The 27127-nt window shown below is 40.0% G+C and overlaps 1 protein-coding gene across 5 annotated transcripts; it reads left to right on the top strand.

Annotated features, from left to right (window-relative positions):
• The first annotated feature begins 1516 nt into the window (after positions 1–1516).
• Positions 1517–25753, top strand: ESCO1 (establishment of sister chromatid cohesion N-acetyltransferase 1). Of its 5 annotated transcripts, XM_048507944.1 has the most exons (11): positions 1518–1695; positions 3280–3378; positions 3469–5513; positions 6708–6831; positions 9416–9482; positions 13535–13646; positions 14953–15084; positions 21952–22041; positions 23161–23301; positions 24074–24261; positions 24844–25753. In XM_048507944.1, exons 3-11 carry the CDS (start codon positions 3471–3473, stop codon positions 24989–24991), a joined length of 3045 nt encoding a protein of 1014 aa, XP_048363901.1. In that variant the 5' UTR covers positions 1518–1695; positions 3280–3378; positions 3469–3470; the 3' UTR covers positions 24992–25753. The 5 variants fall into 5 exon arrangements, with proteins under 5 accessions (XP_048363903.1, XP_048363901.1, XP_048363902.1 ...); XM_048507945.1 differs by lacking the exon at positions 3280–3378; XM_048507946.1 differs by lacking the exons at positions 23161–23301; positions 24074–24261; positions 24844–25753 and adding an exon at positions 21275–21391 and having other exon boundaries at positions 1517–1695; positions 21952–22039.
• The last annotated feature ends 1374 nt before the right edge of the window (positions 25754–27127 follow it).

Here is a 27127-nt window from a genome sequence, read left to right as displayed (position 1 = left end):
CCTAAAAGTAAGTAAGCTGGGGGGGTAAGTGGGTCTCATGGGGGGAAGAGGGTGGTGCAGAGGGAGGGGGGAAAGCCAGAGTGTGCACTGGGCACACTCTGGCCTAGCTACGCCTCTGCTGTTTTCACACTGCTGTTTTTGGCCCATGCGGAATCCGCCTTAGCCTCAGCCCTGGCAAGTATTTGGACAGAAGACCTCCAAGGAATATCAGGGGCATGACATGGAAGCAGGCAATGGCACACTATCTCTAAACAACTCTTGTCTTGGAAACCCTATAAGGTTGCCATAAGTCAGCTGCGACTTGACAACAAAAGAAAAAAAATGAGGACACACTTTACCCCAACGTTTGTTTGAATGTCTGCATAGGTCTGTGCAATCCTGCTCTAAGGTAATCTATCCCCAAGTTTCTCCCATGCATACCAATTGGGGGAAGAACGTATGAGGCAGATTCTGCATGGGCCAAAACAGTGGTGTGAAAACGGTGTAAAATGGTAAAAGTTCACACCATTTCCACACCGCTGTTTTTGGCCCATGTGGAATCCATCTGTGAGACTTGTGTCGCTTCATGAAAGTGAAAGGGAGTGGAGGGGAAAGTAGTGGTTACTTAAGTCCACTGGCTTCCCATCTCGTAAGCAAAGGGAGTTACCAGAAGGCAAAATAAAGGAAAATACAGTTTAATTCAGACCTGTGCAGTGCAAAGTTGGAGCAATAGAGCTAACAGAGTCTTGTACTCTCTCTGGGCACTTTCACACATGCAGAATAATGCACTTTCAATGCACTTTGCAGCTGGATTTTACTGTGCGGAATAGCAAAATCTACTTGCAAACAATTGTGAAAGTGGATTGCATTAGTGGGACTTTTTGGATTCCGCACAGCATATTTATCACGAGTTGCAATCATTCCCTTTATGAAAGCGTGTTTTTAGTATTACACTATGAATCTTCAACCCTCATGCCACTCTCCGCGGTGGCCATCCCCCGGGACATGTCACCTGTCCTGAGTGCAAGCTGCTTTATTTTAGGGACATCACAGCATATGAATTCCAGCTCCCTCCACGGAGGAGGAAGGCGACGGAAGTTGGCTGTCTGCCAGGTCCGCATCTTGTAGAGCAGGGTCGAGGGCTTTGCCTCCAAATTTTCCTCCCCACCTAGTTTGGCTCCCGCTCTTTCGGGATGTTTTAAAACACTGCAACTGAAGAGGACCTATAACTACTGCTGCAGAAGATCTGTAAATAAAAATGCACCCCCTCCATTTGTTGAACTTCTGCCTGTCATGTTTTTAAAACCATAGAAAGCTTGCCGGGAAGAAAACAATAACGAAAAAAAAAACCTCATAAGGTTCCCCCCCTCCCCCTGCAACCACCACGGCCCGTTTTGCTCTCGTTCCTACATCGATTCTTCTTAATTTCCATCCATTTTTTTACCCCCGCATATGGAACGGCAAACCAAAAGTGCATGCAGGGAACTGTTTTTGGCTGCAACTCTTTGACCCGGTTGATGCACCCGGATGTGAAGCGGCGTTTCAGTCGCTTCCTTCTCGGCTGCAGTCTGCAACTCTGTGCCGGCTGGGCGACATGCAGAAGCTACGTGGGTGACTCGGCGGCGACTGCGAGGGCCCCGCGCGCCTAAAGGGGTTTTGCACGTGCTCGCCCTGCTGTGAGCGGGTCAGTCCCCGGAGCCGCCTTCCTCGAGAGAGGTAAATGCCCCTTCTGTCGTTTCCCTTCCTCCTGCGGAAGGGGGGCGGGAACGACACCAAAAGTGCAACAAACACCGCGGCTTGGCCTTTTTCTCTTCTTTTCCTCCCTGCGTAGCCTGGCCTCTGGGAGTCGGAGGAGTCGGGTGCTCGGTTCGAGGTTAGGGAAATCGGCTTTGTTGGATGCGGGCAAGGAAATGGGGTTGGGTCGATAACTTGTTCCGGTTATCCCGTCCAAAAATATGCCCCGCTTCCTTCTCCCTGCCTCGCTGCCCTTCTTTCCTAAAGTCCCGGTTTTATTTTGTGGCGGCTGAAATAGGTGTACGTACTATAAGGTAGCTCAATGTTTGACGGCCTACTCTTAATAGAGCAGCCCCCCTTTGTAGCAGTTGTTGCCCGTCTTGCAGGAAAGCCCCACCCATAGTTGCTGTGTAAGAACACTGATATTAAATGTAGAGTGCACATTCTAGGTGACACCCATTTTTCATCCCCCAGATACAAGTGATTGGGCCAAAGCACTTGGGTTCATGTGCAACGGTTCAAAAATGTTTGTATGTCCCACCTAGGCAAGGTTCCCAAGTGTATTAAGATATGTTGTGCAGCCTGTGCTTTCAAGAACACTCTGATGTATTTGCCACCATTGGACGTGTTGTAAAATGTGGAGCTGCGCACTAGAGTGGTTTCACATTCACACACTACATTAACAAGTATGTGCTTTTGAACAATTCTAGCTTTTTGCTATACACTGCATGTATTTTTGAAGCTCACTTAAAAAAATCTTAAGTATAGGTCTAAAAACATGGATGTACGAAGAAGCTCTTAAACACACTAGGAAAGCCAGTGTGGTGTGGTGGTTAAAAGTGGTGGATTTTAATCTGAAGAACCGTGTTTGATTCCCCATTCCTCCATATGATTTGTTTCCCCACTCCTCCATGTGAAGTCTGCTGGGTGACCTTGGGCTAGTCACAGTTCTCTCAGGGCTCTCAGCCCCACCTATCTCACAAGGTGTCTGTGGCAGGGGGAAGAAGGGAAGGAGTTTGTAAGCCTCTTTGAGGCTACAAGTTTGGGATAGCACCACATCTCTACTTAATCATGAGAGTCGTTGGGCAGCCTTAGATGGTTAAAACTCTATTCACTGGTTCTGTAGCAAGGAAATGCTGCTCCCTAAAAGTGGAAATGCTACTTCTTTCCTCTGGCTTGTGAAATTTTATTAGACAAGCCCCTCTTTGCAGCTTGAAATAACACAAAAACAAAATCTTAGCTTATTGGAGTATGGAATTCTGACCCACCACCAAACTTTGCATTTATATAATAATTTTGCTTAGTATTATGACATTTGTGAAGGTTCTCTGCTTTTCATAGAAATTGAAGTCTGGTGCAAACCTCAGTGCGTTTCCTTGGAAGTAGATTCAATTGCTTGTAATAATATGTAGGATGCAGTAAGTGGAGGTTAATTTAGTAGCTATCTTTGAAGTGGCAGGAGGCATTATATATGCAATTAAGTAAATATATGGGGACTTCTGGAAAACAAAACAGTTTGCAGCATTTTAGTTTGCTTGTGTTCTTTTGTGTGTGTGTTGCTTGTAGGAAATATGAACTACTCTCTTTGGATGGAAATTGATAAGGAATGTATTTGACACAGAATATTTTTCTTCTGTTGAGACTTTCACGTATAACACAGTATCTGTAAGTAAGCCAAGTCATTCTGTTAAACTTTAGATTTTGGTAATCTGATAACTCGTGACTGAAGAAATTACTTAATGTTTGTGTTTTCAGAAATGGCAGCACAGAAAAGAAAATCTGTGCTAGTAGAACCTCCTGCTAAACAGAGGAAACTGGATAAGAATAGTAAAGTGGTCTCAACTAACAAAGAAAGAAAATTGCTTGGTGCCAAACATGTATCAAATAAAAAGGAAACATTGAAGAAAGCAGTAAACAAAATCTCTACCAAAACAAACCGGTCAGCTACAAATAAAATAATTAAAAGGTCATCTGTTCAGTCTGTATGCTCCAAACAAACACAGAAATGCTCCAAACAGGCTTCAGATGAATTAACAAAAAAACCCTGCAAAACAGTACGTGTAAAAAGAATACCATTGAAGCCTTTAGCTAGATCTACAAAAACGTCTGTAAAATCTTCCAAAACAAATCATGCTAGCTGTTTGGGCTCCAGAAAGACTTCTTCCAAAACATGTTCTGGAGGGAAGGGGAAACACATTGCCATCACAAGTAAGACCTCCATAAAAAGTAAGAGGCAAAAATTAAAGTCGTCTGCAGGTATGAAAAAATGTTCTGCTGAACTTCGTTGTAATAAGCGTTCAGCCTTACATACTGCAGTTTCTCGTAAGAGTCTGAATTCCCAAACAAAATTGGTGAAGGAAAATTCCAGGAATGATAGAACCACTAAAACTGGTACATTTCTGAAAAGTGACAGTGCTACAGTAGAGGTACAGAAAAATACTTACACAAAAAACTTAGATTCACAGAGCACTGTACGAACATGGGCTAAAACTAGACATGACAAAAAACCTTGTGAATCTGACCATGGACTTCAGAGAACTACAAGGTCAACAATTAGTAATTGTAACAAAAATTCTGTCAAAATTAAACAAGGAAAGTTACTGAATTCCAAAAAAACAGAAGAACGATCACTGCAGGCAGTACAGGACCTTCCTAAGTTACAGCCGTCTATTGCAGACGATGAACCTCTAACTAGAAGATCATTGAGGTTGCAGCAGTTATCTGATATGCCTGAGATGTCCTTACGGAGCAGAAAAATTAAGGAAGGAAATTCCTCTGCAGAGAAACAGAACTCTCAAATGAAAAAACAGCTTTCTCATATTAAAAACAAAAAGCAGAAGTCTGTAAAACAGAACATGGAACAAAAAACTGTGAAAAATAATGAGTGTAAAAGTAAAAGGAAAGAAAAATTAAATTTAGAGAAAGTGAATTCTTTGAAAGAAAAACATAAGGTTGTGGATCCTAAACTTGCTAACTTGATTACTTCTCAAGACAAATTTGGTGAATCAAAAAGTAGTCTTGACAGCAATCTTCAAGAACCTGTGAATGAACCTGTCAATGCAATATCCTGCTCTGTGAAATCAAGTAGCAGTATAATAAGTAAGGAAAAAGAGTCAATGCACAAAAATGGAAAAATCAGTGTAAAAGCAAAGAGAATGTTGTCGGCACCTCTTAGTCCTAAGTCTTCTCATCAATCAGAAGTTGTGATGAAGTCTAGAAAGATTAGTATTCTAGAGCTGTGTGAAGAAATTGCAGGTGAGATTGAGTCAGACACAGTGGAAGTCAAAAGAGATTCTAACACTGAGTGTGGAAAAGAAGAAGAAAAAGATACAGTCATGGAACTGGCACAGACTGGAATTCTTCCTGAAGAGGAAACCAATCAGAACTTGCAATGCAAACGTTTTTTCCCAAGCAAAAAAGGAATGTCTGTGAAATGCGTTGTGAATGGCAGACATAGTGCTGCAAGCAAGAACTCTAAGTGGACCAAAATAAAATTGACGAAGTCTAATCATGTAAGCCAAAGTATCCCAAATTCCCCTTGTACTCCAAAGCTTGATTTGTTAAAATGTAATCTTCCCGAGGGCGGGCAAGAAACAGCTCTCGAAATGCACCTACCAGGAGTCCAGAGGAAACTGACACAATCCCACCAGGGAGGTGACTCATATGAGCAGAAGAACACAGTTTGTTCTGGTAGACTTCAAGCTGAAGAAACAATGCCGTGTCCTGAACACCTCACTATTCGGGCAACCAAAAATGGTGCATTGAAGACTAAGCAAGAGCCAGAGCCAACACCAGATGAGGTAACAAATTTTGGTATTTCTGTATGGTGATGGAATATCTTTGTTACATTCTGTATGAGATAAGCCTTAATAGTAACAGTCATTAGACACTTTGAGCAGCTACTGTGGTATCATCTGTTTAAAATGAAGTACTCTGTATTACTACTGCTGTCAAAGCTGTATTACTGTATTACTACTGCTGTCAAAGCTCTACTCATGACCTGAGTTTGAGCCCAGATGGTTTAGGTAGCTGGCTCAAAGTTGACTCAGCCTTCCATCCTTCGGAAGTTGGCAAAATAAGTGCAAGGGTAAAGTGTAGATGACTGGGGAAGGCAGTGGGAAACCCTGCCCCCCCCCCCCCATAGTTTACCTAGTACATGTTGGGATGTGACATCTTCCCATAGTGCTTGCACAGGGAGCTACCTTTACTATTTTTACTAAATGGTTGTAATTATTCTGTAATGACCAAGTGATTGTATTAAAACTATTCTGATGAATTTCACTTTTAAAAATGTCTACAAGGTTTGCAGCTAGCAAGCACCTTCTTCAATGCGCTTCCCTGAAAGCTGGCAAGCACCTCCCTTAATTCACAGTTGATGTACAAGTCAGCAGAAATTCCCCAGAGATTTCTTGCCGGTGATTCCTAGTGGTAGCAACCACTAGTGGGTTTTCTGGGACCCACTTGCTTCTTCCCAAAGAATCACTTCCCCAGAGTAGAGTAGAAGAGTTCAGGAGGTATCACTGTTATGCCTGCAAGGAGCACCCATTCAGAAACAACTGCCCCATTGTATGGAGATGCTTAGCTTTTTGTAATTACCCCTCCCCCAACAACCATTTTGTGATGGTACTCCTTTATTTTTCTTTCAAAAATTCTGAAAGTATTCACTGGTTCAGTAAGACTAAACACTCTTGGTCTACAATCTACCACAACCTAATGTAAGTGTGAACAGTTTACAGGGCTGCACCATAATGCAGTTAATCTATTATGGAACGTTTTCTGAAATATGCATTACTGTTTGATTCTTTCAGCTGTTTTCAGTTCAGTCTTATGGAAACAATCTGTGTGTACAGCTCAGAGTGAGAAATCATACAGATTAAGTTTGAGTAGTTAACCTTAGCTGCTGTTTTCATAGCATTGTATTCTATCTGGCAATATTTTATTGATTGTCATATAATATAGCAATTTAACTACAATTATATTTTAACACTTTTTAGAACTTTAATTTACACTTGGATACAAGTCCAGAAAGTACACCAGTGAAAATCACCAACAACAGTGAATTGGTACCACCACCAGCGAAACAAGCAAAAAAAGATACTGTAGAAAACAAACCTCAAGGTACATGTCACTGTGCAAGTTCATATATTTTCAGATTATAACTTCTGTGGGAAGGTCATGCTGGCTGAATTATGTTTATAAATCAATAACCTTCCCATCACATGATACAGAAAATGTGACAATTGTTTATTTCATTCATACCCACTTTTTTCCCCTGAGGTGAATGAAAGCAACATAGAACATTCTTCCCTTCTCTACTTCATTCACACAGTAACCCTGTGAGGTAGGTTAGGTTGAGTGTCACTGACCCAAGGTCTCCCACAAAGCTTTCATGTCAGAGCGGAAGTTCAAAACTAGGTCTATCAGATTGTAGTCTGACACAGTAATCATTACATCACGCTAGTTTAGAGGATCATTTACATTGAATCACCAGATTTAAACACTTGGTATACTAAACATCAGCTGTCTGCAAATCAACTACTTTTTGAAATGTCTCACTATCTCAATGATACAATAAGGAAATAGTTTGCAGACAAGCATACACACACAAACACATTTCCTTCATGCAGAGAACTTACAGGTAAATACTCAATATATTGTTTTATATTGCAAATTCATTTATACTTTGTAGCTGCAACTACAAGTGGAAATCAAATCAAACCTTTCCCCTAAACAAGATAATTTTTCTCAATCTATCCCTGACAGATGCCTGATAAGATTTTTGGTGGGGAAACATTCAAGTGAAAACACTGAACAGCTTCTAAATACTTTAATTCATTGCTGAGATGCTCTTATATTTTGAAGATATATTCTTACATTTAATTCAATATACCTTTTTGGGTAAATTTAAATATTGACTGCATCAGTCAATCATGAATTCTTTTTTCTGAAACCTTCAAAGACTTCTAGTGTATTTTATGTTGTCATTATCCAGGACATTATCTAGTTCAACAGCACATGATTTATCAAGGCAAATCACGAAACACAGGCATAGTTGGATAACCCTCTGTGTGTATATGCACACCCACACATGTGTTGCAATCTCAAGCAGATAAACGGGGTTTATTACGCTCCATGAATAACATGCTCTATATGACTAGTTATATCTATTTGTGTGAGCCATAGGCCCCTTCTGCACATGCAAAATAATGCGTTTTCAAACCACATTCACAACTGTTTGCAAGTGGATTTTGCCATTCCACACAGCTTCAAAGAGCACTGAAAGCAGTTTGAAAGTGCATTATTCTGCATGTGCACGATGAGCTATAGGTTGCATGGGTCTCTAGAAAATACACCAAGCTCTTTAAGCCTTGCCCCATTTTGCATTTTGACATTTGTAGCTATTTTCAGTTGTGGAGTTTTATTGTCTGGAGCTGCTACAGTCTTCCAAATAAGAATTTCAGACACATTAAAGTCGCAGGAACCATTTGTGTTCCATGTTGCAGTTTCTAAATATTTGCTGAAAGTACTTCTGTTTCATAAGTATTCCTTAAATTAATATTTTGTGTGTACGAACCATATAAACAGTCGGTCTTTCTTGCCCAGTATTCTCTAGTGACTGACTGTTATTTAATCAACAAGGCTTCAGCGGAGTTTTGATTACATGAGATATTGGAAGTGCCAGAGTTTAGAGATCTCCTATTTATTTCCTTTCCTTCTGTGTAACACACATAGCTGCCATCTGTGGTACAAAAATAAATATTCTATTTTTATTTATAAAGTTCTAAATTAACTTGATTAAGCCTGCTTAAGGAAATGCATAAGTCTATATAATATATAATCCCATGTTTGTTTATGAACTGAGGAAAGGATTGGTGACTAACGTTTTCAGGATTCTTGGTTGAAAATTCTGCAGACAAACATTTAACTTTTTAGTTGAAGCTAAAATGTTTTTGAGGATCATTCAGACACAGTGAACCTTGATTCGTGTAGAAGTTTCTGTCCTTGATTATTAGATTATTTTAGTTAAATTTATTATTTATTTAGTTTCTTTCTTACACATTTTAAAAATGCAATTTTTAATTTTAACCTACTGCCAAAGCATGGCACAGTTAACAATAAGGGTTAAAAAACAAGATAAAAATTAAAAAGTTCATAATACAAACATTAGAATATAATCAGTTCCTAAAACAAATCCATTTTCCCTCATCAAAGTTTTATTTATTTATAGTCACCTTTATCACTGAGACTCATGATGGATTACATGGTATAAAATGATGTAATCAAAAAGCATCAGAGATCCAGTCATCAATGCAGTAGGACCAAGATAACAAATATTAGAAACAGTGCAAAAAAAATTAGACATGATACATTAAGCAGTTCAGAAAATAGAATTAAAACAGTAGAAAACAGTGCAGTAAGAGCTGATTAGTAGGTCCCACATCCCTCACCAAAGTCTTTTCAGGTCTCAAAAAGGCACCCTCCTACCTCTCTTTACCTTTCTTGCCAGCTGAAAAGTTAGCAGGATCCAACCATGGAAGTTGAGTTTGTTACAGGTATTTAAAAGTTACTTCAAGTAAACACAATTCTGGTATTTGTTATCCAATTTACAGAGTCTGCCATTTATTTTATGTGCACAGTTTAAGAGTGTCAAGACAACAACAACAACAACAATAATAATATAACTTATTGATTGATTTTGTAGTTCCAGCTCCTAAACAGTTGATTCGGACTCTGTTCACAAATAAAACCTCTGAGGCACCTGAGAGCAGGTATAGTATTCTGTGATGCTTTGGTTGCTCTTTTAGTTCTTTACATTACTCTATTTACAATATCTGTATCTCTTTCTCATCTCAGTCAGTGGAGCTCAAAGCCTTCTTTAATGTTTTAATTTAAACTCTTTGTTTTAGAAAGTCTTAAATAGAGGGAGGCAATTAAGCAGTTCAGGCGAAAACAGCATCTGCTCCCGTCAAATTCTCTCTTTTAGTTTTAGAAGCTGAAATGAATTATTTGCTGGCTGTGAATTTTCAGTTTGAAACTATCTAGTCTCCCCATGTGTGTCTTGAAGGTGTAGATTTTTGCCAAGAGTAGAGGTTTTCCTATATTGGTTGTACTGCCATTCCTGTGAAGACGCTGAGAGAGAGAGAGGTCATGTGTACACTATTATGTGGTGATGGAAAGTGCTGTCAAGTCACAGCTGACCCTGTGGGGTTTCCAAGGCGAGGGATGTTTCGGGTGATTCGCCGTTGCCTGCCTCTGCATAGCGGCCCTGGCCTTCCCTGGTGGGCCCCCTTCCAAATACTAACAAGGACTGAGCTTCCAAGATTAGGCTAGCCTGAGCCATCCAGGTCAGGGCATACAGTATTACATCTAAAAATAAAAATTTAAGAATAAAATATTTAAATAAAAAAGCAGCAGCAGCAGAGACATAAATTCTACATTTCTGACTATCACCCTTGCTGAATTAGTGGATGAAGCTAAATTTGTCTAAGTCTTGCCTGATGTCCGTATTGTCTAGGTCAGGACATGTCATGAAGGGACTGAGTGGGGAAACACCTGGCTTGCTAGTTCCATTCCTTTGTGCAGTGTTTGCTTTTTATGCTTAGGCAATATTGTTGTGCTCCATCCGCCTAGAGGTTGGAGAGGAAACTTTATGTGGCCACTTCCATTATTTGTGTAGTTTGTTGTAAAGCCCAGTTTTCACAACATCTGTTTTTTACGTTGCATTCATGCTATCCCTATTTTAAGCACTTGGTTGTAGCTTTCTCTTTCTTGTCCTAAAGAGAAAGAATCCTCTAGTTTGAAAGAGCCCATTTTCCATTCATAGAGTTTCTAACAGGAAATAAAGTGGACCCACTGAAAGATTTTTTGGCTTTTGAAAGTTTGAGAGAATATGTTGCATGGCTGAGTTCCTTTTTCTGTAGAAAATTTTTCTTTATATTTAAAAACAATTTAAAAACAAGCAAGCTATGAAGATTGCAAATATAAATAAGTACATTTATCATATAAACTTCCAGTTTTTTCTCCATCCTTTTGGTCTCCATCCTCCATTCCTTTTGGTCTCTATTAACAAAATCAAGATTATATCCCTAAAAACTTTATTGTTTAAGTTGCTAAACATCATACTTTTCTCAAAGTCATAAGTTCATTATTTCTTTTTTATGTATATATTCTATCATAGGTTTCCAATAACCCAAAAATGTGTTCAAATCCCCTTCTTTTAGCAATGAAGTTAGCCATTTCTGCTAATTGTGATACCTTCACCCACCAGTCTTCTATTGTAGGAATAGCTGGAGTTTTCCATTTTTCTGCATGTAGTATTCTTGCTCTACTTGCTCATTAATATGTTAGTATCACCAGGATTCTGCTTAATGGAGACATCTGAAGTCTTAGCTTGAGTTGCTAGATCTCCTTGTAATTTTTCTTTCTTTTTTGTCAATTTCATCAAATCTCTGTTAAAACCTCTTCTTTCCTGTGCTTTTTTTTCAAATTATTCCAATTTTTTGTCATTTGTTCTCAAAACTTCATAAAAATGTCCTCTTGTGAAGCCTTTCTAGTGAACATCGTGATACATTTGAATTATTTGTTATAAATTTGAGATTACAATCTTAACAGCCAAGTCCAGAGCCTTGGGACGGCCAAGGGCGGCACTGTCCTGCACCTCTAAGAGGGCCTTTAAGTGGTGTGGGAGACAAATAACAACAACAAAAAATCCCTGTTGCTGAAAAGCTATTAGGCTCAATGGGCTTAAACCACCCAAAAGGGTGGCATAAGTCCATGCCCCAGGCAGGGGTGTCTCAGGAGGCAAATGCCGGTATGGAAGCTGACTAACATCAACTCTACCCTCAGCCACACCTCTGGAACACCCCTGCTGTGCTGACGGGGATGTTGACCCATTTCTCTGTGCTTTATCATGGCATGCCAAGAGGCAATGACTGCCATCCGTGGTAGATTTGCTCCTGCAAGGGGGTAAGTGCCCTAGGGAGGGAAATCTGCTGCTGTGGGGCCCGGCCACCATTGCAACTGCTTTTGGGCCTCCCACTCAGGATTTGGCTGCAAATTTTAATATTTTCCATTGCTTAGAAAAAATTGGAGAAATTGCCCAAAACTGTAACTTTCAGTTGAGCCAGTAGATGTCTCTCTTTGTCCACCAAACAAACTGTAGTATTTCTAAACTCCCAGATTCTGGTTAAAAAAAAGTCAAGCAGGATTTCCAGATCTTTATACATGCAAGGTCATGTTGCTTAGTAAACTGCATACCAGGATAAGAAAGGCAAAAAAAAGAAAGAATTTTAAAAACCCACAGGTAAATAGTCTTGGTTTTCAGTCCACAGTTTCATTGCAAAAATACTCCTATCTCATTAGTCTCTAAATGAAAAAAAACCACCAGAAAATATATCCACAATAAGATATTTCTGTTACTGTACTATAGTACTTTAACTTTGACATGTGGTCTCGTTCTTTCAGTCTGTCAGCTTTGCATTCCATTCTTGTAAAGTTTAATATGAAGCAAAAGGTTAAACACTCACCAAGGTAATAAATTCTCCTTCTGCAGACAAAATTCCTACTGTCATCAATCATTTGCTAACATGAGGGGCTGAAGGATGCAAGTGCATAAATTTTGTTTGTCTGAGCCAATCTTAGTAGGTCAGCTGTAGGATCTCAACTGCTAGGCAAGTCACAAAAAACTCCATTTTTATGCCTTGTACAGGAGGAAATCCATTCTCCTATCACCGTGGGCAATCTCGCATTCGTTCCCTCCTTATCTGGAGTGAAGATTTGACTGATGATTTATATTCATCAGTCACATACATTTAGCATGGCGCTCCGTTGCATTGAGAAGTGTCTCAATTCTCTTGCTCCAAGCAGAAATTCCCTGCATGTCTAAATGTCTGATCAGAACTCTGTATGCTGAATAATGTGGGGCTACTACAGCTTTCCCCTAAGGCAATCAGGCAACAGGTCCATGGTCTGCCTTGCTTCTGAATAATTTCAAATGGAGGGAAGCATTGGAAGGTGGCAGGTAGCATGGTTCATTTCTTGGTTTCCAGGAAGGAGGTGTGTGCCCATTTTGCTTTTAGAATACACTTGATAAATTGAGAAACATCTGCTTTGTGATCTTCAGCCCCCACCCCCTTCCCAAATTTTAAATAAGAGCACTTATCCAGGAAAAGCCTGCTGAGCAGTAGAACAGGTAAAGACTATCATGCACCCTCCTAAAATGTAGTTTAGGTTTTCCCACCCAACTTTAAAGAGCTGGTAAGGTGTTCAAGGTTGCTAGACAGCAGCAGTGGCAGGAGACCTGATCTGGTTTTCCTGGAGGCAGTTTTTATTGACTACAGATGCAATTGTAGACTTTCAAATGAATGCAGTATTTGCTCTTGCAAGTCATGCTTGATTTGTAATGTAATTAAAGAATTTTAGACATAATTATTTGTACATTAAAATTGTATCAGTTACTTTGATTTCATTAGTTGGCATTATTTATATTCCATCTTTCTCACTGACACTCAAGGTGGCTAACATGCTGTAAATCAATGAAATCAGCATGATTCCAATAAGCAATATAATACGATTAGGATTTCAGAAAACTGAAACAAAACATTTGTTAAACAATGCAGGAATTTCATAATTAGATAATAAATACAGCAGGAAATGCTGTTCACTATAGCCAGTAGTAAAGGCCACAGTCCCTTTGCATGGAAGTTGGACTAGATGGTCCCTTCCAACTCTATGATTCTATGTTTTATATTGCAGTTTATGTTTGTGAAGAACAGTTATACTATTGAAATATTAATCGCATAAATTATTTTTATATTTCAAGGGCATGCTTGGCAAAGACATCAGTGTCAAAATGTGATGGCTTTCTTTCATCAGAAGAACATATTCAGAAACTAAGAGAAGCAGCAAAAGATGGTGATAAGCAGCTAATCATAGTAAGTGCACGTGAGCTCTAAATTTTAAATGTCACTCAACCTATTATTTTAAGCGAAATGTCTTTTAAATGTGCCTTTATCCCACTGTGTTCATAAAACATCTTTGGAAATGAAGAAGCCTAAAGGGTGACTGTATTGCAAATGATGGCAGGTTAGAGTCCATCACTGAAGATGAATTTTTACCCCAAGAATGACTGATTTCTTTAAATAAGTTGCTGTATCAAGGGAAGTATTTTCTGTTCACAGTGACTATTTGTATGGTAAAGAGAAGTCATTACAGTACTGAGTCTCTGCATTATTATGCATCTTCCGTGTCTTCTCTTAATATAATCTCTTTTAACTATTTGTTTAGGGCATTACCCTTTAATAATATAAATACACCATAACTAGAAGGAAGACTAAGCTTCTGTATATAATAAACCATGTGCATTAGTCTTCTCAAGTGTGTACACACTCTGAATTTCTTGATCTTCTTGCCACAGTGGGTCTCAGTCACAAATGTCTTAAATTTCAGTAGGTGTAAAAGAGTGTTTGGCAACAGGAGCTGCTGTAGAGTCAACTAAAGGGAAAAATTCAAATAAATCTCCCCACCACAATGTCTTATTTCTCAACACGGTAGCCAAGGAGTTCAAGAAGTAGAACATAAGAAAAAGCCTGCTGGATCAGACCAGAGTCCATCTAGTCCAGGACTCTGCTACATGCAGTGGCCCACCAGGTGCCTTTGGGAGCTCACATGCAGGATGTGAAAGCAATGGCCTTCTGCTGCTGCTGAGCACCTGGTCTGCTAAGGCATTTGCAATCTTAGATCAAGGAGGATCAAGATTGGTAGCCATAGATTGACTTCTCCTCCATAAATCTGTCCAAGCCCCTTTTAAAGCTATCCAGGTTATCACCACCTCCTGTGGCAGCATATTCCAAACACCAATCACACGTTGCATGAAGAAATGTTTCCTTTATTAGTCCTAATTCTTCCCCCCGGCATTTTCAATGTATGCCCCCTGGTTCTAGTATTGTGAAGTGAAGGGTTATTATACGAACTTGCTTTCTTAACAGATGTGCGTATTATGTTATGTCTCTTATCTGCTGTAAGAAATCCAAAGCTTCCTGAGTTGCTACTGTAGTTACGGAGCTAGAGTATATACTTAATCCTGACATTTTTGCTCAGAGCACTTGAAATTCTTAGCCGTGATATTTTTAAAAAAATCCCTACATAGCAGCATGACATTTGCAAATGTTCATATTGTTATGGTCTCTTTATTCAGAGAAATCTTTGTTCTGGCATAAGCAATATGTTTTGTTTACATAGGATGCAGGGCAAAAAAGGTTTGGAGCCATTTCCTGCAATATTTGTGGAATGCTTTACACTGCTTCAAATCCTGAGGATGAAACGCATCATCTTCTCTTTCACAATCAGTTTATCAGTGCTGTAAAGTATGTGGTAAGAATTCTTCATTTCTTTTATAAAACAAAATATAAAACAAAATATGTGGGGTTGCCAAATATCTAAATCGTTAGAATTCTTCTGGATGATGGTTGTATTTCATCATTTAACAAGTATTTGAAAAACAAAACAAGATCTAGATCGGTTTAAAAATGTTTTTGGAAGCTAATCAGTTATGAATGCATGATTTGTTACCTGTTTTGATACTTTTCCTTAAAGCTCTGTTAACAGTATTAACTCAACAGTTGACATAAAGCTGGACAGTGGTTTCTCCACTGGGGCAGGAGGACATCTTGCAGGTGGGTGGGTGATTCCCAGCCCTTCCTGTTTCCTGGTGGGAGTCATCCTCATCCGTTCTTTTCCTGGTTCAGATAAGGAGAGCAGTGTTAGAGCTAGAGCTTTGCTACCTCTTTTTACCACCTGCACTTATTTTTCTTCCTGCCTATTTGCTGATCTGATCTCTCTTCTATTTATTTTATCTGATTCTTTGATCTTTAATCTTTGGGTGCAATTTTAGAGAAGTTCTTGATCTTTTCGCCTAATTCTAGCACGATAAGGACAAACGCGGGAACTGGTTCCCCTGAGGCAGTCGTGCTCGCTCTCCCATTGACTTCTTCAACTGGCAGAGAGATTTACCCGGGAACCGCGACGTTGGTCAAGCCACGGGCCGGGAAGATGCAGCTCCGTAGCTGAAAACGGCACGGGGCTGTTGGCAAGAAGAGGCACAGAATATCTCCTGGAGAAGGAGAAGCACTTGCCATTTTGTCCATGGAGACAATGGGCGCCAGTTTGAATCATCCGGTAGGGGAGCCGACGTCACGGCCATGGGCTTAAAGTCCTTATTTCACTTGCTAGGAGTCGGAATTGGATGCTGAAAAGGGCCAACGTGAGTAAGCGACAGGGGGAACGGGGGGCAGATCTCAGAGATTATGTTAGGGAAACCCTGCAGGAGGAAATGGCGGCCCTTTGCCCCAGAAGGAGTACATCTTCGCTTTTTAGTGCCTGCTCTTCACCAGGTCCTTCCCCCCACCCTCACCTTGCCCCTCAGAGGGAAACTGATAGAGAAATCTCCTGACATAGGAGTGACTTGCACATTAGGCAAGATGCCAGAAGGGTAGACATTTCTGTTCCACATAATTCCCCTTCTGGGAGTGAGAAGTGAGGGAGAGAGGTTTTGCATTCTGATCTTGACTCTGATCATCGTAGCAAAGTGGTGGAGAAGGAAAAAAGGGAGTTTATTTCAGATGAAGAAACCACCCCTATGGAGCTTCCTGAGCAAGCCCTTAGATTCTTTAAGCAAGAGGACCTGCAAGGCCTCCTTGTTAAAAAGCTGGCAGCCCTACACTTACAGGAATCTGCCCCAAGAGATGATTCTTCTACCTCTCAACCTCAAGTTAGAGGCAGTTTAGCAGACAATGAGGACTTTTTTCCAATACAGGAAATCTCTGAACAGTTTTTCCTCCTTTCTTATATATAAGAACCAACTGAAGATACAGTGGGCTAAGCCCTCAGCAAACAAGCATTTCTCCTCCCCCCACTTTGTAAAAAAGATGTATGCTGTGCCTGAATTCAGTTACAAGCTACTCCAAACCCCTTTGGTAGATGCCCCAGTGGCAGTACTTCAGTTGGGGAGATTAGCTTCAGAGGACAGCAAAGGGTTCCTTAAGGACTCTCTGGATAAAAGATCGGAGTTTACACTCAAGGGGGCACACAATGCCACGACCAAGGCAATTGGAGCCTCAGCTACTGCCTCCATGGTCTCTAGGGCAGCCATTGTCTGGGCAAGAAATTTATTACAGCTAATACCTGAGTTCCACAAACAGATTATTGAGGGCACTAATCATATTCTTTAGGCTAGTTCTTTTGCAGCTGATTCTATCCTGGACACCCTGGTGTTTTTTGCTACAGCTACGGCCTGTTCCCCAGTGGCCAGAAGTAATCTCTGGTTTAGACCCTGGCAGGTTCACCTTCATTCCTAAGCAATTGTAGCAGCGTATCTTTTCCAGGGCAACATACTGTTCGGTGCAGCATTAGACAAGGTGCTCATGGAATCACAAGGCAAGAAGAAATCGTTGCCCAAGTTCCTCAGTAAGCCACAGACAAGACATATCTCATCTTTTTTCCCTTTTGTACTCACAGAGCAATTCCAAGGTATTCAGTGGACTCAAAAGGCAACATTGAAACCCATCCAACATTGGAAGCCTTTCGTTGCTATGGCAACAATAAGGGATTCCACTACACGAATGACAAGAGCAGCAGAGACAACACCAACAACGCCAATAACTCTGAGGCCTGACTATTTAATGATTCCTGTAGGGGACAGGCTCACACCTTTTCTGGGAACAGGAACAGAAGGATCAGTGAACACTAGAAATTGTGTCCAAGGGATACTCCCTGGAGTTCTCAAAGTTTCCAATTGCTTCCTTCCATCTCCCACTCCCCAAAATCCAGAAAAGATCCTGAGAACAAGAAAGCTCTACAGAGCCTTGATATCAGAGCAATGGAACCTGCTCCCGATTCAGAAAGATTCCAAGGTATTTACTCGGTGTGCTTCACTGTGCCAAAAAGAATTGGGGGCTGGAGGGCCATTCTGGACCTTCTGAACAAGTTCAAGCTGAGGAAATTCTATATGGAATCCCTGAGGACTATCATGGATGCTGTTCAACTAGAAGACTTCCTTACCTCCTTAGATTTTCAGGAAGCATACCTCCATGTCCCCATCCTGTCAGAACATTGCAGATTTTTTAGGTTCATGGTGGAGAAACAACACTTCTAATTCAAGGTGCTTTCCTTTGGTCTATGCACCACCAATATTCTCCAAGATGTTACTTCCCCCCATCATGTCTCTGCGAGAGAAAAGGATTCACATTCATCCTTACTTAGACAATATGTTTCTGAGATGGGAATCCAGACAACAGGCTGTGATCAACACACAGCAGACCATCCTCTGTTTCCAAGAGCATGGCTTCCTCATTAATCTACCCAAGAGTTCGCAATTCGAGCATCTAGGTCTTATTATAGACACAATCTGCTCTAATTCTCCCAGACAGCAAGATCAACACCATAGTGAAGCTTGCATTGACAGTTATTAAGAGCAAATGTTCATCTCTGCTACAACTGGGCATGTAGCTATCCAATGGGCGTGCCTGAATCTCAGGCTTCTATCGTGACTTTGCCTGCCCTTCTAGGCAGATATTATGAACCACCAGGACAAATCCATCCTTGTTCTTCAGTGATGGGCTGTACCCAAACACCTTCAACAAGAGAAAATTTTCTGTCTGAGAGAGACGATCCAGATAGTCACAGACACCAGCCTCTCAGATTGGAAGACTCTCCTGGCCAGTAACTATGGCCTCTGGAGGAATCAGAAATTACAGGTACCATCAGGCATCACAGCACATTCAGTTGCAAGGTCTGTGATGAATACTTCTCTGTAAAATCATGCATCAGTGGAAGAAATCTGCAAGGCCGCTACACTATATCAACCTTCTTGAAACATTATAAGTTACATTCTTACTCATCAGCAGATGCAACTTTCACAGAAAGATCCTACAGGAAATGTTGGAACTATAGATGGTGACCCACCCAGTGTTTTTCTGGGACACTTGCATGTGGAGGTTCCACATGCAAGATGTTCTCCTGACACAGTGGAGAATGGTCCATTGGATACTCACCATGAAGGGTCCTTCTCCTCGGAAGACAGGAGGACATCTTGGTCTGCCCTGGTCATCTTCTGTTGTTCCATACATATATACATATCTTTAACTTCTTTCTATTAATTAACAGCTTAAATCTGTGTGTTTTCAATTTTTCTGGTTCTTTCCTATTCCTGTTGAGTATTATTTATTTTATTGTTGTTAAACATTAGTTAAGAACAGGTATGGGGTTGGAAGTCATTACTCTTGCCAGGAAACAGGAAGTTGAAACAAATTCTTCCTGCCTCCTGTTGGAAGGGCTGGGAATCACCCACTCACCTGCAAGATGTCTTCCTGTCTTCAGCAGAGAAGAACCCTTTATGGTGAGTGTCCAACAGACTGTTCTCTATAGTGCTTTGAATTATTTTGTAATATATTGGATCACGGTCTACATTTAAAATGTAAATTCAGAAATAAAATAGGGCATGCCTTCAGCATGTTGTATAACTTTTAATGACAGTTGCATAAAAATTGTTAATTGAGAAAATCAAACTTTGAATAGCTGGTAATTTTTCATGCTATGCAAAGCTTATCTGTCCTTCTAACTGAAAGAGGAATAAGTGACGTCAGTTTTCTTTATCACACGTTACCTTCCTTGTTCTGCATTGGCATCGGTAAGACCTCCAGGAGAACCAAACTGAGCCCATTAAGTCACTTCATTTGTGTACCACACAGAAATTCCATCTTCAGTTCAAAACTAATGTAGAATTTCATGAGGTATTTCTGAAAAGTATGAATATGATTTTTTTTAAAGGAACTCTTTTACATATTGTAACTTTTTTAAAAATTTGGCAATCTGAGTATTAATCCCCTATGACAATGGTGGCAAACCTATGGCACTCCAGATGTTCATGGACTACAACTCCCATCAGCCCCTGCCAGCATGGCCAATTGGCAGGGGCAGATGGGAGTTGTAGTCTGTGAACATCTGGAGTGCCATAGGTTTGCCACCACTGCCCTATGAGATTCCTTGATTGATCTGTCCTCTTATTTACATACAGAGTATTTTTAGAATTGGTGACTGAGATAAATGGGGCCAGAAAATGAGAAGAGGTTGAAAGCTCACCATCAGCCTTCTGTGCGATCCCACAGTGGGGCTGCGCATGTTCAGGCTGAGCCACGGTGAAAGTTCTCAAGCTTCAACTCCAGAACGCCAGCCTTGTGCAGATGATGGGGGCTTTTGACTAGAGCGTGTCTAAAATCTTGCATTCGGTAGCGTTTGCATCAGGGACTTTCCACCTTGTGAATATGTCTGCTAACTCATGGAGTCTTTCATTATGAATGACATTTCTGCAGGTCAAAAAATTTCCAACTTGAAGATAAAGGATTAGAATTCATAGAAAAAAAGGTGTCTGAAACTCAAGTGTAGGCAGCAAAGAAATTCTACATACATGTAGAAAATGAATGGCTTTAGGTTAGATCTCAGAATGTGGGACTCCAGTGCCCCCCTCTATGCCATCTCTCTGTTTCCCTGACCCTCAGGAACAGCTTTTGGGAAGTGGGTATGGTTTGATCCTTTTATGGTTACGTGGGAGCCAATCATACACATTTGTTGTGATGTCACAAAGATTAATGGGTTGTATTCCTCTAGTAAGCAAAAAGAATTTAGCTTATATGCCGTTTTTATTTTGCAAAAAAATCCTACTTGGGTATAATTGAAGGCTCTTTTTTATATAACTGAAGACTTCCTATCACAAACAGAATCCAGGGCGTTTTACTTGATCAGTATTATTTCCACTTAGAAGAAGGTTGTGAAAATAACAAGCAACCAAACTGAGGATGGATTTATTGAAGCATAGTTAGTCTTCAGATGATACGATTTTGCTCATCCCATCATGCTGCAAATGCTAATTTGAATCTAAGAGTTCTTAAATCCTTGATTCAGATTGTTACTATCCAGTCCTGTGCATGCTGGACGTAAATCATGTTGATTTCAGTGGACTTAATTCCAAATGTGCACATAAGTTAGCGGCCTTAAATTTTTCTGTCTCGGGCATTCTTCTGTCTACTAGTAATAATACTGAACGCCACAGCATAGAACTTAAGCAAGAATGTGGGCTAGCTTATTTTGGAAAACTAAAAAAAATACTTCTGACTTCTAAAACTGATTTGATGAGATAGAAATCCAAGTGTACTGGTGAAATGTAACCTTGTTATGTTATTGCAGACACTTTAAATATCTTTATCTGATTGCATGGTAGCTTCTCTTTAGTGTGATCTCCTGAAAATGAGTATTGAAGCAGTATGCAGTGCAGCTTATGAATTATGAGTTTAATTTTTTTAAATCATAGAGACATCTAGGGACAGAATACTGAGTTCTCTGCCTTCCAGTCTCTAACTTTATGCTCAAAGTATAGATAATTGTAGTGAAGCATTTGTTCTTTCTATAAACACTACTTTCAGTGTTCTTTCTGACCAGCATAAATTCTAACTTCCAGATAAGTCCCATCTTAATAGACTTAAGTGGCTTTTTGTTTTGTTTTTCCATGCAGGTACTGCTCATTAATCACCAGTGTGGATCTGAAGAAGAATTAATTACCTCTTTTTTTGAGTATGTTTAACTTCAGATACACACCACATAGCAACTTTCCCCATTAGGTTCTTAGAAGGTAGTTACTATATTACTTTATAGTCTCATTGTTGCGACTATGGTAGTTATAACCAGTGACCAAATATATTCTTTATATTTTGAACAATTGCATGTTGGTCAATTCGCTGAAAACCTCCTGGAGGTCTTTTGCATGCCAGTTCTTCAAGATGTATGTACTTCATCTTTGCGGAGGTAACTATGTTAAAGAAACAACTGTTGGAAACTTCTGACTATTTACAAGAGGTCACGCCTTAATGCCTGTGAACCCTTGGTGTTGCTACTTGGGGAACTGGCTCATTTAACAAACTGGGTGGCTAGTTGTAATCTAACCTGTATCTAAAACATTCAAAACAAAACTGAACAATGTTGAAATATTTAAAATGTCCATAAAATGTCGTCTCCTTGCATCTAGTTGCTTTTTTGTCTGCTGATATGAATAAATTAAACAGCTCATCCAGATTTTTGCCTGCCAAACTGACATAGATTAATTTATAGTTTTTTAAAAAAATAAACAGACACAATTGTGAGCAATAGGTAACGCAGTATGTGTTTAGTGAAGTGTTTATTGTGCTTTTATAGGGCTGGAAAAAAGAAAGGATGTTGGCTGAGTATCCTGATGGCAAGATGATCATGGTACTTCCTGATGATCCAAAATATGCTCTAAGAAAGGTACTTAAAACTTCTAAAACAATCTATTTTATGCATTCCAGAAAAAAAAGATGTATCTAATTTCATGTAGAAACGCTCAGTTGGTAGGTTGTTTTAAATGCCGGTGTGCTGCCTGGGATAATTACATACACACACACACACACACACCCCGGTGTACACTTCATCTTAAATATTTGAAACCTTTCGCGTGGTCAAAGTAGGTAAACTGGAGTCAGGAAGATCTGTTAGGGGAAACGTCATCTTCATGGTGCACAGTTTTCTTTGCATTTTTATGTGGACCAGATAAAAATTATGTTCGCATATGAAAGGATGACTATATGAACACCTGTCAACATTTATGAATTTTAACAGATTTTCATTTTCACCCACATGGACTGCAGCCTGAAAAACTACCAACAAAATATGTATGCACCGTCAAGTTGTTCTAGAAATGTCACAACCAACAAAAATAATTCTGCCGCTGAATAGGAGTAGATAATTCAAGATGGGCTGCAGAGGTAACCATCTTGACAGTTGAATTCTCCATACTAAGGGTGTTCTTGCCCCTGCAGGGAAAAAATGTGTGCTTGAATGAAAGCTGAGGTTTGTTTAATTGCCTGTACCCACCCTCCTCCTGCAGTGAGTATCTTGCAACATACTCGCATTTGGTCAGGTCTTCAGAGAATGGGAAGTATTGAGACCCTTCTGTAGATAAACCAGGTTGCCTCCAGCTTGGTTAAGAGGCAGATAAAAAAGGACCTCTTTTGCTGTGCCAGTCCTCAGCCTTTAGAGATCACACTCATGGTGGATCAGCTTTGAGTTAATGTAATAAAGATTAGAAATTTGAATGCTGGTAGTTCTAAGAGTCCTCACTTCTTTCAGCAATTAAAAAACAACAACACCTATAACGAAATTTTAGAGATAGTGCAACAGTGATTTCTTTTGTTTCCATACCAGTTTTACAGATTGCTTTATAGCTTACTCATAAAGTGAAATACCTGTTCAATTCAGTCATGATCTGTGTGTGGCTACTGAAACTACAGGACTCTATTTTTTATAGAAATCCTATAGTACTTTTTGAATTATAGCACTATTTTTCTGTCTTGGGTATGATTCTTTTTTGTTTTGTTTCCTTGGTAGGTTGATGAAATCAGAGAGATGGTAGACAATGATCTTGGATTTCAACAAGCTCCTCTTACGTGTTCCAGAGCAAAGACGCTCTTATTTATTTCAAATGATAAAAAAGTAGCTGGTTGTTTAATTGCAGAGCATATCCAGTGGGTAAGTAGGATGGTGTCCATAACTGCAGTCATGACCTTTTTTGCCCCTCTATATATACTAAGAAGTTGCTGTGGTACTCCGAAGCTTTTCAGTTCCTACTATAAAGAGTAGAACTGGGACAACTGGTAAATGCACTCCAACAGGAGATTCTAATTCTGTTGGCTAGAAATGTTCCAGACCATTGCTCGACTCCGCAAGCTGGAAGCCTTTGTGCAGCAGGCACTGTGATCAGTTTCATTCCTTTCATGCTTAGTGAAGTTGATAAAACTACAGGTTCTAGCTTTCTGCTTGCAGCAGCCTTCTAGGGAACCAGCAGTGAATGGACTGATTTACATCAAGCACCCTAGCTTGCTATTGAGTAACCAGATTTCAGGGGACAGTGTTCCTTTGATCTGGAAAAACCTGAAGTGGAGCCTAAATAAACTTCAGGACACCACCAGCTGTATCTGGGACAAGCATATTCTGGATAAAAAAAATCGCTAGTAGAGGATGTGGTTTTAGAAGACTACGTTGAAAAGACCATTTTATCCAAGTATTTGGTAGCATATTGTACAGTTCCGCTTCAGCTAGAGACATGAAAGCTTCCATTTTCTGCCTCTGCTAAACAAGGTAATAAAGATGTGATGGGGAAAGTGCAGTATTCTTGATGTAAAATAGCCTTAAGGAAAACTTGACAGGATTATTTCATTATAGCTGGTGAAGCGATCCTGCGCAAGCAGTTTTAAATGACTCCATAAGAACACAATGTGCTAAAACTTGGCTTTTCCCCCAGGGTTATAGAGTTATAGAAGAGAAAATTCCAGAAGTTGGTTCTGAAAATGACAAAGTCATCTTTGAAAGGCAGAAAGCTTGGTGCTGCTCAACATCTCCTGAGCCTGCTTTGTGTGGTATTAGTCGTATCTGGGTATTCAGTCTGATGCGAAGGAAGAAAATAGCTTCTCGAATGTTAGAATGCCTTAGGTAAGAATATTTGTGGTGTTAGCATGAACTGTGCTTCATCCGAGACAAGTGTGTTCTCTTAAACTTACCATTTATTTTAGAGCATTACAGAATATTTTAGAGTATTCAAGGTGTTTGGCTTTTCCAAACTGAACAGAGAAAATAAGCTGCAAAAATATGTAATTGCTGCTATAACTATTAAAAGACTTTTGTTTTTAACATGGTTAGCAGAAATTTATGGTTTGGAAGTTGTATTTTCCCTGCCTGTTGGTGGCAGAGTCTCAGGTGATGAGCAGGCAAAGAGAAACTACAGACTAACATTGCTATTTTAGAGATATTATCTAAACTTTACTGAAGAAGTATTTGCAGAGCAAGGGGGGAAAGGGCCTGGTGCACTGGTGAGTCCTCCGTCTCCATCCCGCCCCGCCCCGGAACACCCTCAAAACACACACGCACGCACGCACACACACACAGACACACCACCCACTTGGACCTACATTTGTATAGATAGTAATAGCAGCTTCTTAATGAGAATTTGAAATCATTATTACTTTTTATTTTAATTTTCCTTGCAACATCATGAATTTTTTTATCTTTAAACAGGAGCAACTTTATATACGGTTCATATTTGAGTAAGGAAGAAATTGCTTTTTCTGATCCTACCCCTGATGGGAAACTCTTTGCAACACAGTACTGTGGTACTAGCCAATTCCTGGTGTACAATTTTCTCAGTGGACAGCAACCTGCTTGAAGTGTAAAGCTTTACAGCAAACACGAATGAGAAACTTCTATCAATTTGTTGTCTGGCTGCAGATTTTTGATGAAATGGGACAATTTCATTAGCAGTGAACTCAGGACAAGTAACAGCCAAAAGGTTGTACTTTGTATTTTATTAAAAGTGTAAAGATTACAGATGTTAGGATAATTTTTTAAAGATATTTTTATAAATATTTGATGTATTACCTAGTTTAGTCATGTTGACATGCAGCAGAATTGTTCATAGTGGACTGTCAACTAGTGCAAAAGCTGTGGTTGCCTTAAAGTATATTTTGAAGTTCACAATGCAGCAGTAGACCAAGGCAGTGAATGTTCCTCCTGGTGACCAATAATGTGTCTGACAGTGAAAGCATCAGATGTTCAAGAAGGGCTTGTACAACAATAAAGGCATTCTACAGCCAGACATTATTTACGTTTCAATAGTTATTTTGAGCTTTGCTGTTATTCAGAAAGAACCAGTTCAGCCTTTGTGAATGATAAAAGCATAACTTCTGTGGCTTCAGCGACAGCACACTGGGTATGGATCTTCATTAGTGGACTTCATTTTGATACTTTAATCTGAAACCCTCCACTTTCAGAGGGAGCATAGGTTGAAGAACTATTGTGGCCTTTCTTGACCTGTACATATGTAGATGAAATAAGCTATTTGATAACCTTTAATTGATGAACTAATACTAAATGCATTTAAGCATTTCCTTTGTTATGGTTGAATATTAAAAGTTGATTGAAATACTAATCTGATTCTTATAGCGAAGTGATGATTTTGTGTGATCCAGATACACTGATATTATCATTGGAAGCATTCACCATGTGAGATGGATTTTGCTGGACAAGGTCAAAGGATCGTGTAGTCCAAGAAGCTAAGCGCACAGTCTAATACTACTGCTGCACCTTTTTGTACGCTGTGTGTGTATAAACTTTTGGTTAGTTGAATTGTTACTCTTGCAAGTCAACAAGTGAGCCCTTTCTGCAAAACCCTTGTTTGTTGGGAAATGAGACCATCACAGTTTCATCGGGAATTGAGGTGGGTGGGGTTGGGGGGGGGAGCGGAGGGAGGTGGCTTCACATCTCGTACGCTGGGGAACTGTCTGAAGGTGGAAAAAATTAGTACTCCCTTCCAAGTTATCTGTGTATGAAAAGAGTCACAATGCACAGGAGCTTTGCTGCTGCCAGCTACAAAATATAAAAAGACCAGCAACTACGCTTTTTTTCTCCAAGAAGTGGTGGTGTTTTTCGAAGAGGATTTTTTGTGGGGTAGAAGATACAGTAGTGAGATTCTATATTCACTTACTTGATTTGTGAAGGAAAAGCCATCCCCCATATAGAAGAAATGAGATGTGGCTACTCCATTTCTACATGCTTGGGTGATGAAGAACAACCTATTTTTCCTTTCATCCCAGGGAACTTGCATGAAGAAAAGTGGGCTGGTTTCTTCATTCTTTCTCACAGGCATACTGTAGGATTTTTCTCCTGTCATAAGAACATAAGAACTAGCCTGCTGGATCAGATCAGAGTCCATCTAGTCCAGCACTCTGCTACTCGCAGTGGCCCACCAGGTGCCTTTGGGAGCTCACATGTAGGATGTGAACGCAATGGCCTTCTGTGGCTGTTGCTCCCGATTACCTGGTCTGTTGAGGCATTTGCAATCTCAGATCAAGGAGGATCAAGATTGGTAGCCATAGATCGACTTCTCCATAAATCTGTCCAAGCCCTTTTTAAAGCTATCCAGGTTAGTGGCCATCACCACCTCCTGTGGCAGCATATTCCAAACATCAATCACACGTTGTGTGAAGAAGTGTTTCCTTTTATTAGTCCTAATTCTTCCCCCCAGCATTTTCAATGAATGCCCCCTGGTTCTAGTATTGTGAGAAAGAGAGAAAAATTTCTCTCTGTCAACATTTTCTACCCCATGCATAATTTTATAGACTTCAATCCATATCCCCTCAGACGTCTCCTCTCCAAACTAAAAGAGTCCCACAGACGGCTGCAGCCTTCTCCTCATAAGGAAGGTGCTCCAATCCTTCAATCATCCTTGTTGCCCTTTCTGCACTTTTTTCTATCTCTTTCGATATCCTTTTTTTTTGGAGATGTATGCGACCAGAACTGAACA

The sequence above is a fragment of the Sphaerodactylus townsendi genome, linkage group LG09 (genome assembly GCF_021028975.2).
Source record: "Sphaerodactylus townsendi isolate TG3544 linkage group LG09, MPM_Stown_v2.3, whole genome shotgun sequence".
Taxonomy (NCBI): Eukaryota; Metazoa; Chordata; class Lepidosauria; order Squamata; family Sphaerodactylidae; genus Sphaerodactylus; species Sphaerodactylus townsendi.
The sequence above is the reverse complement of the archived record's forward strand: the minus strand, read 5'-3'. Positions and strand labels throughout refer to the sequence as shown.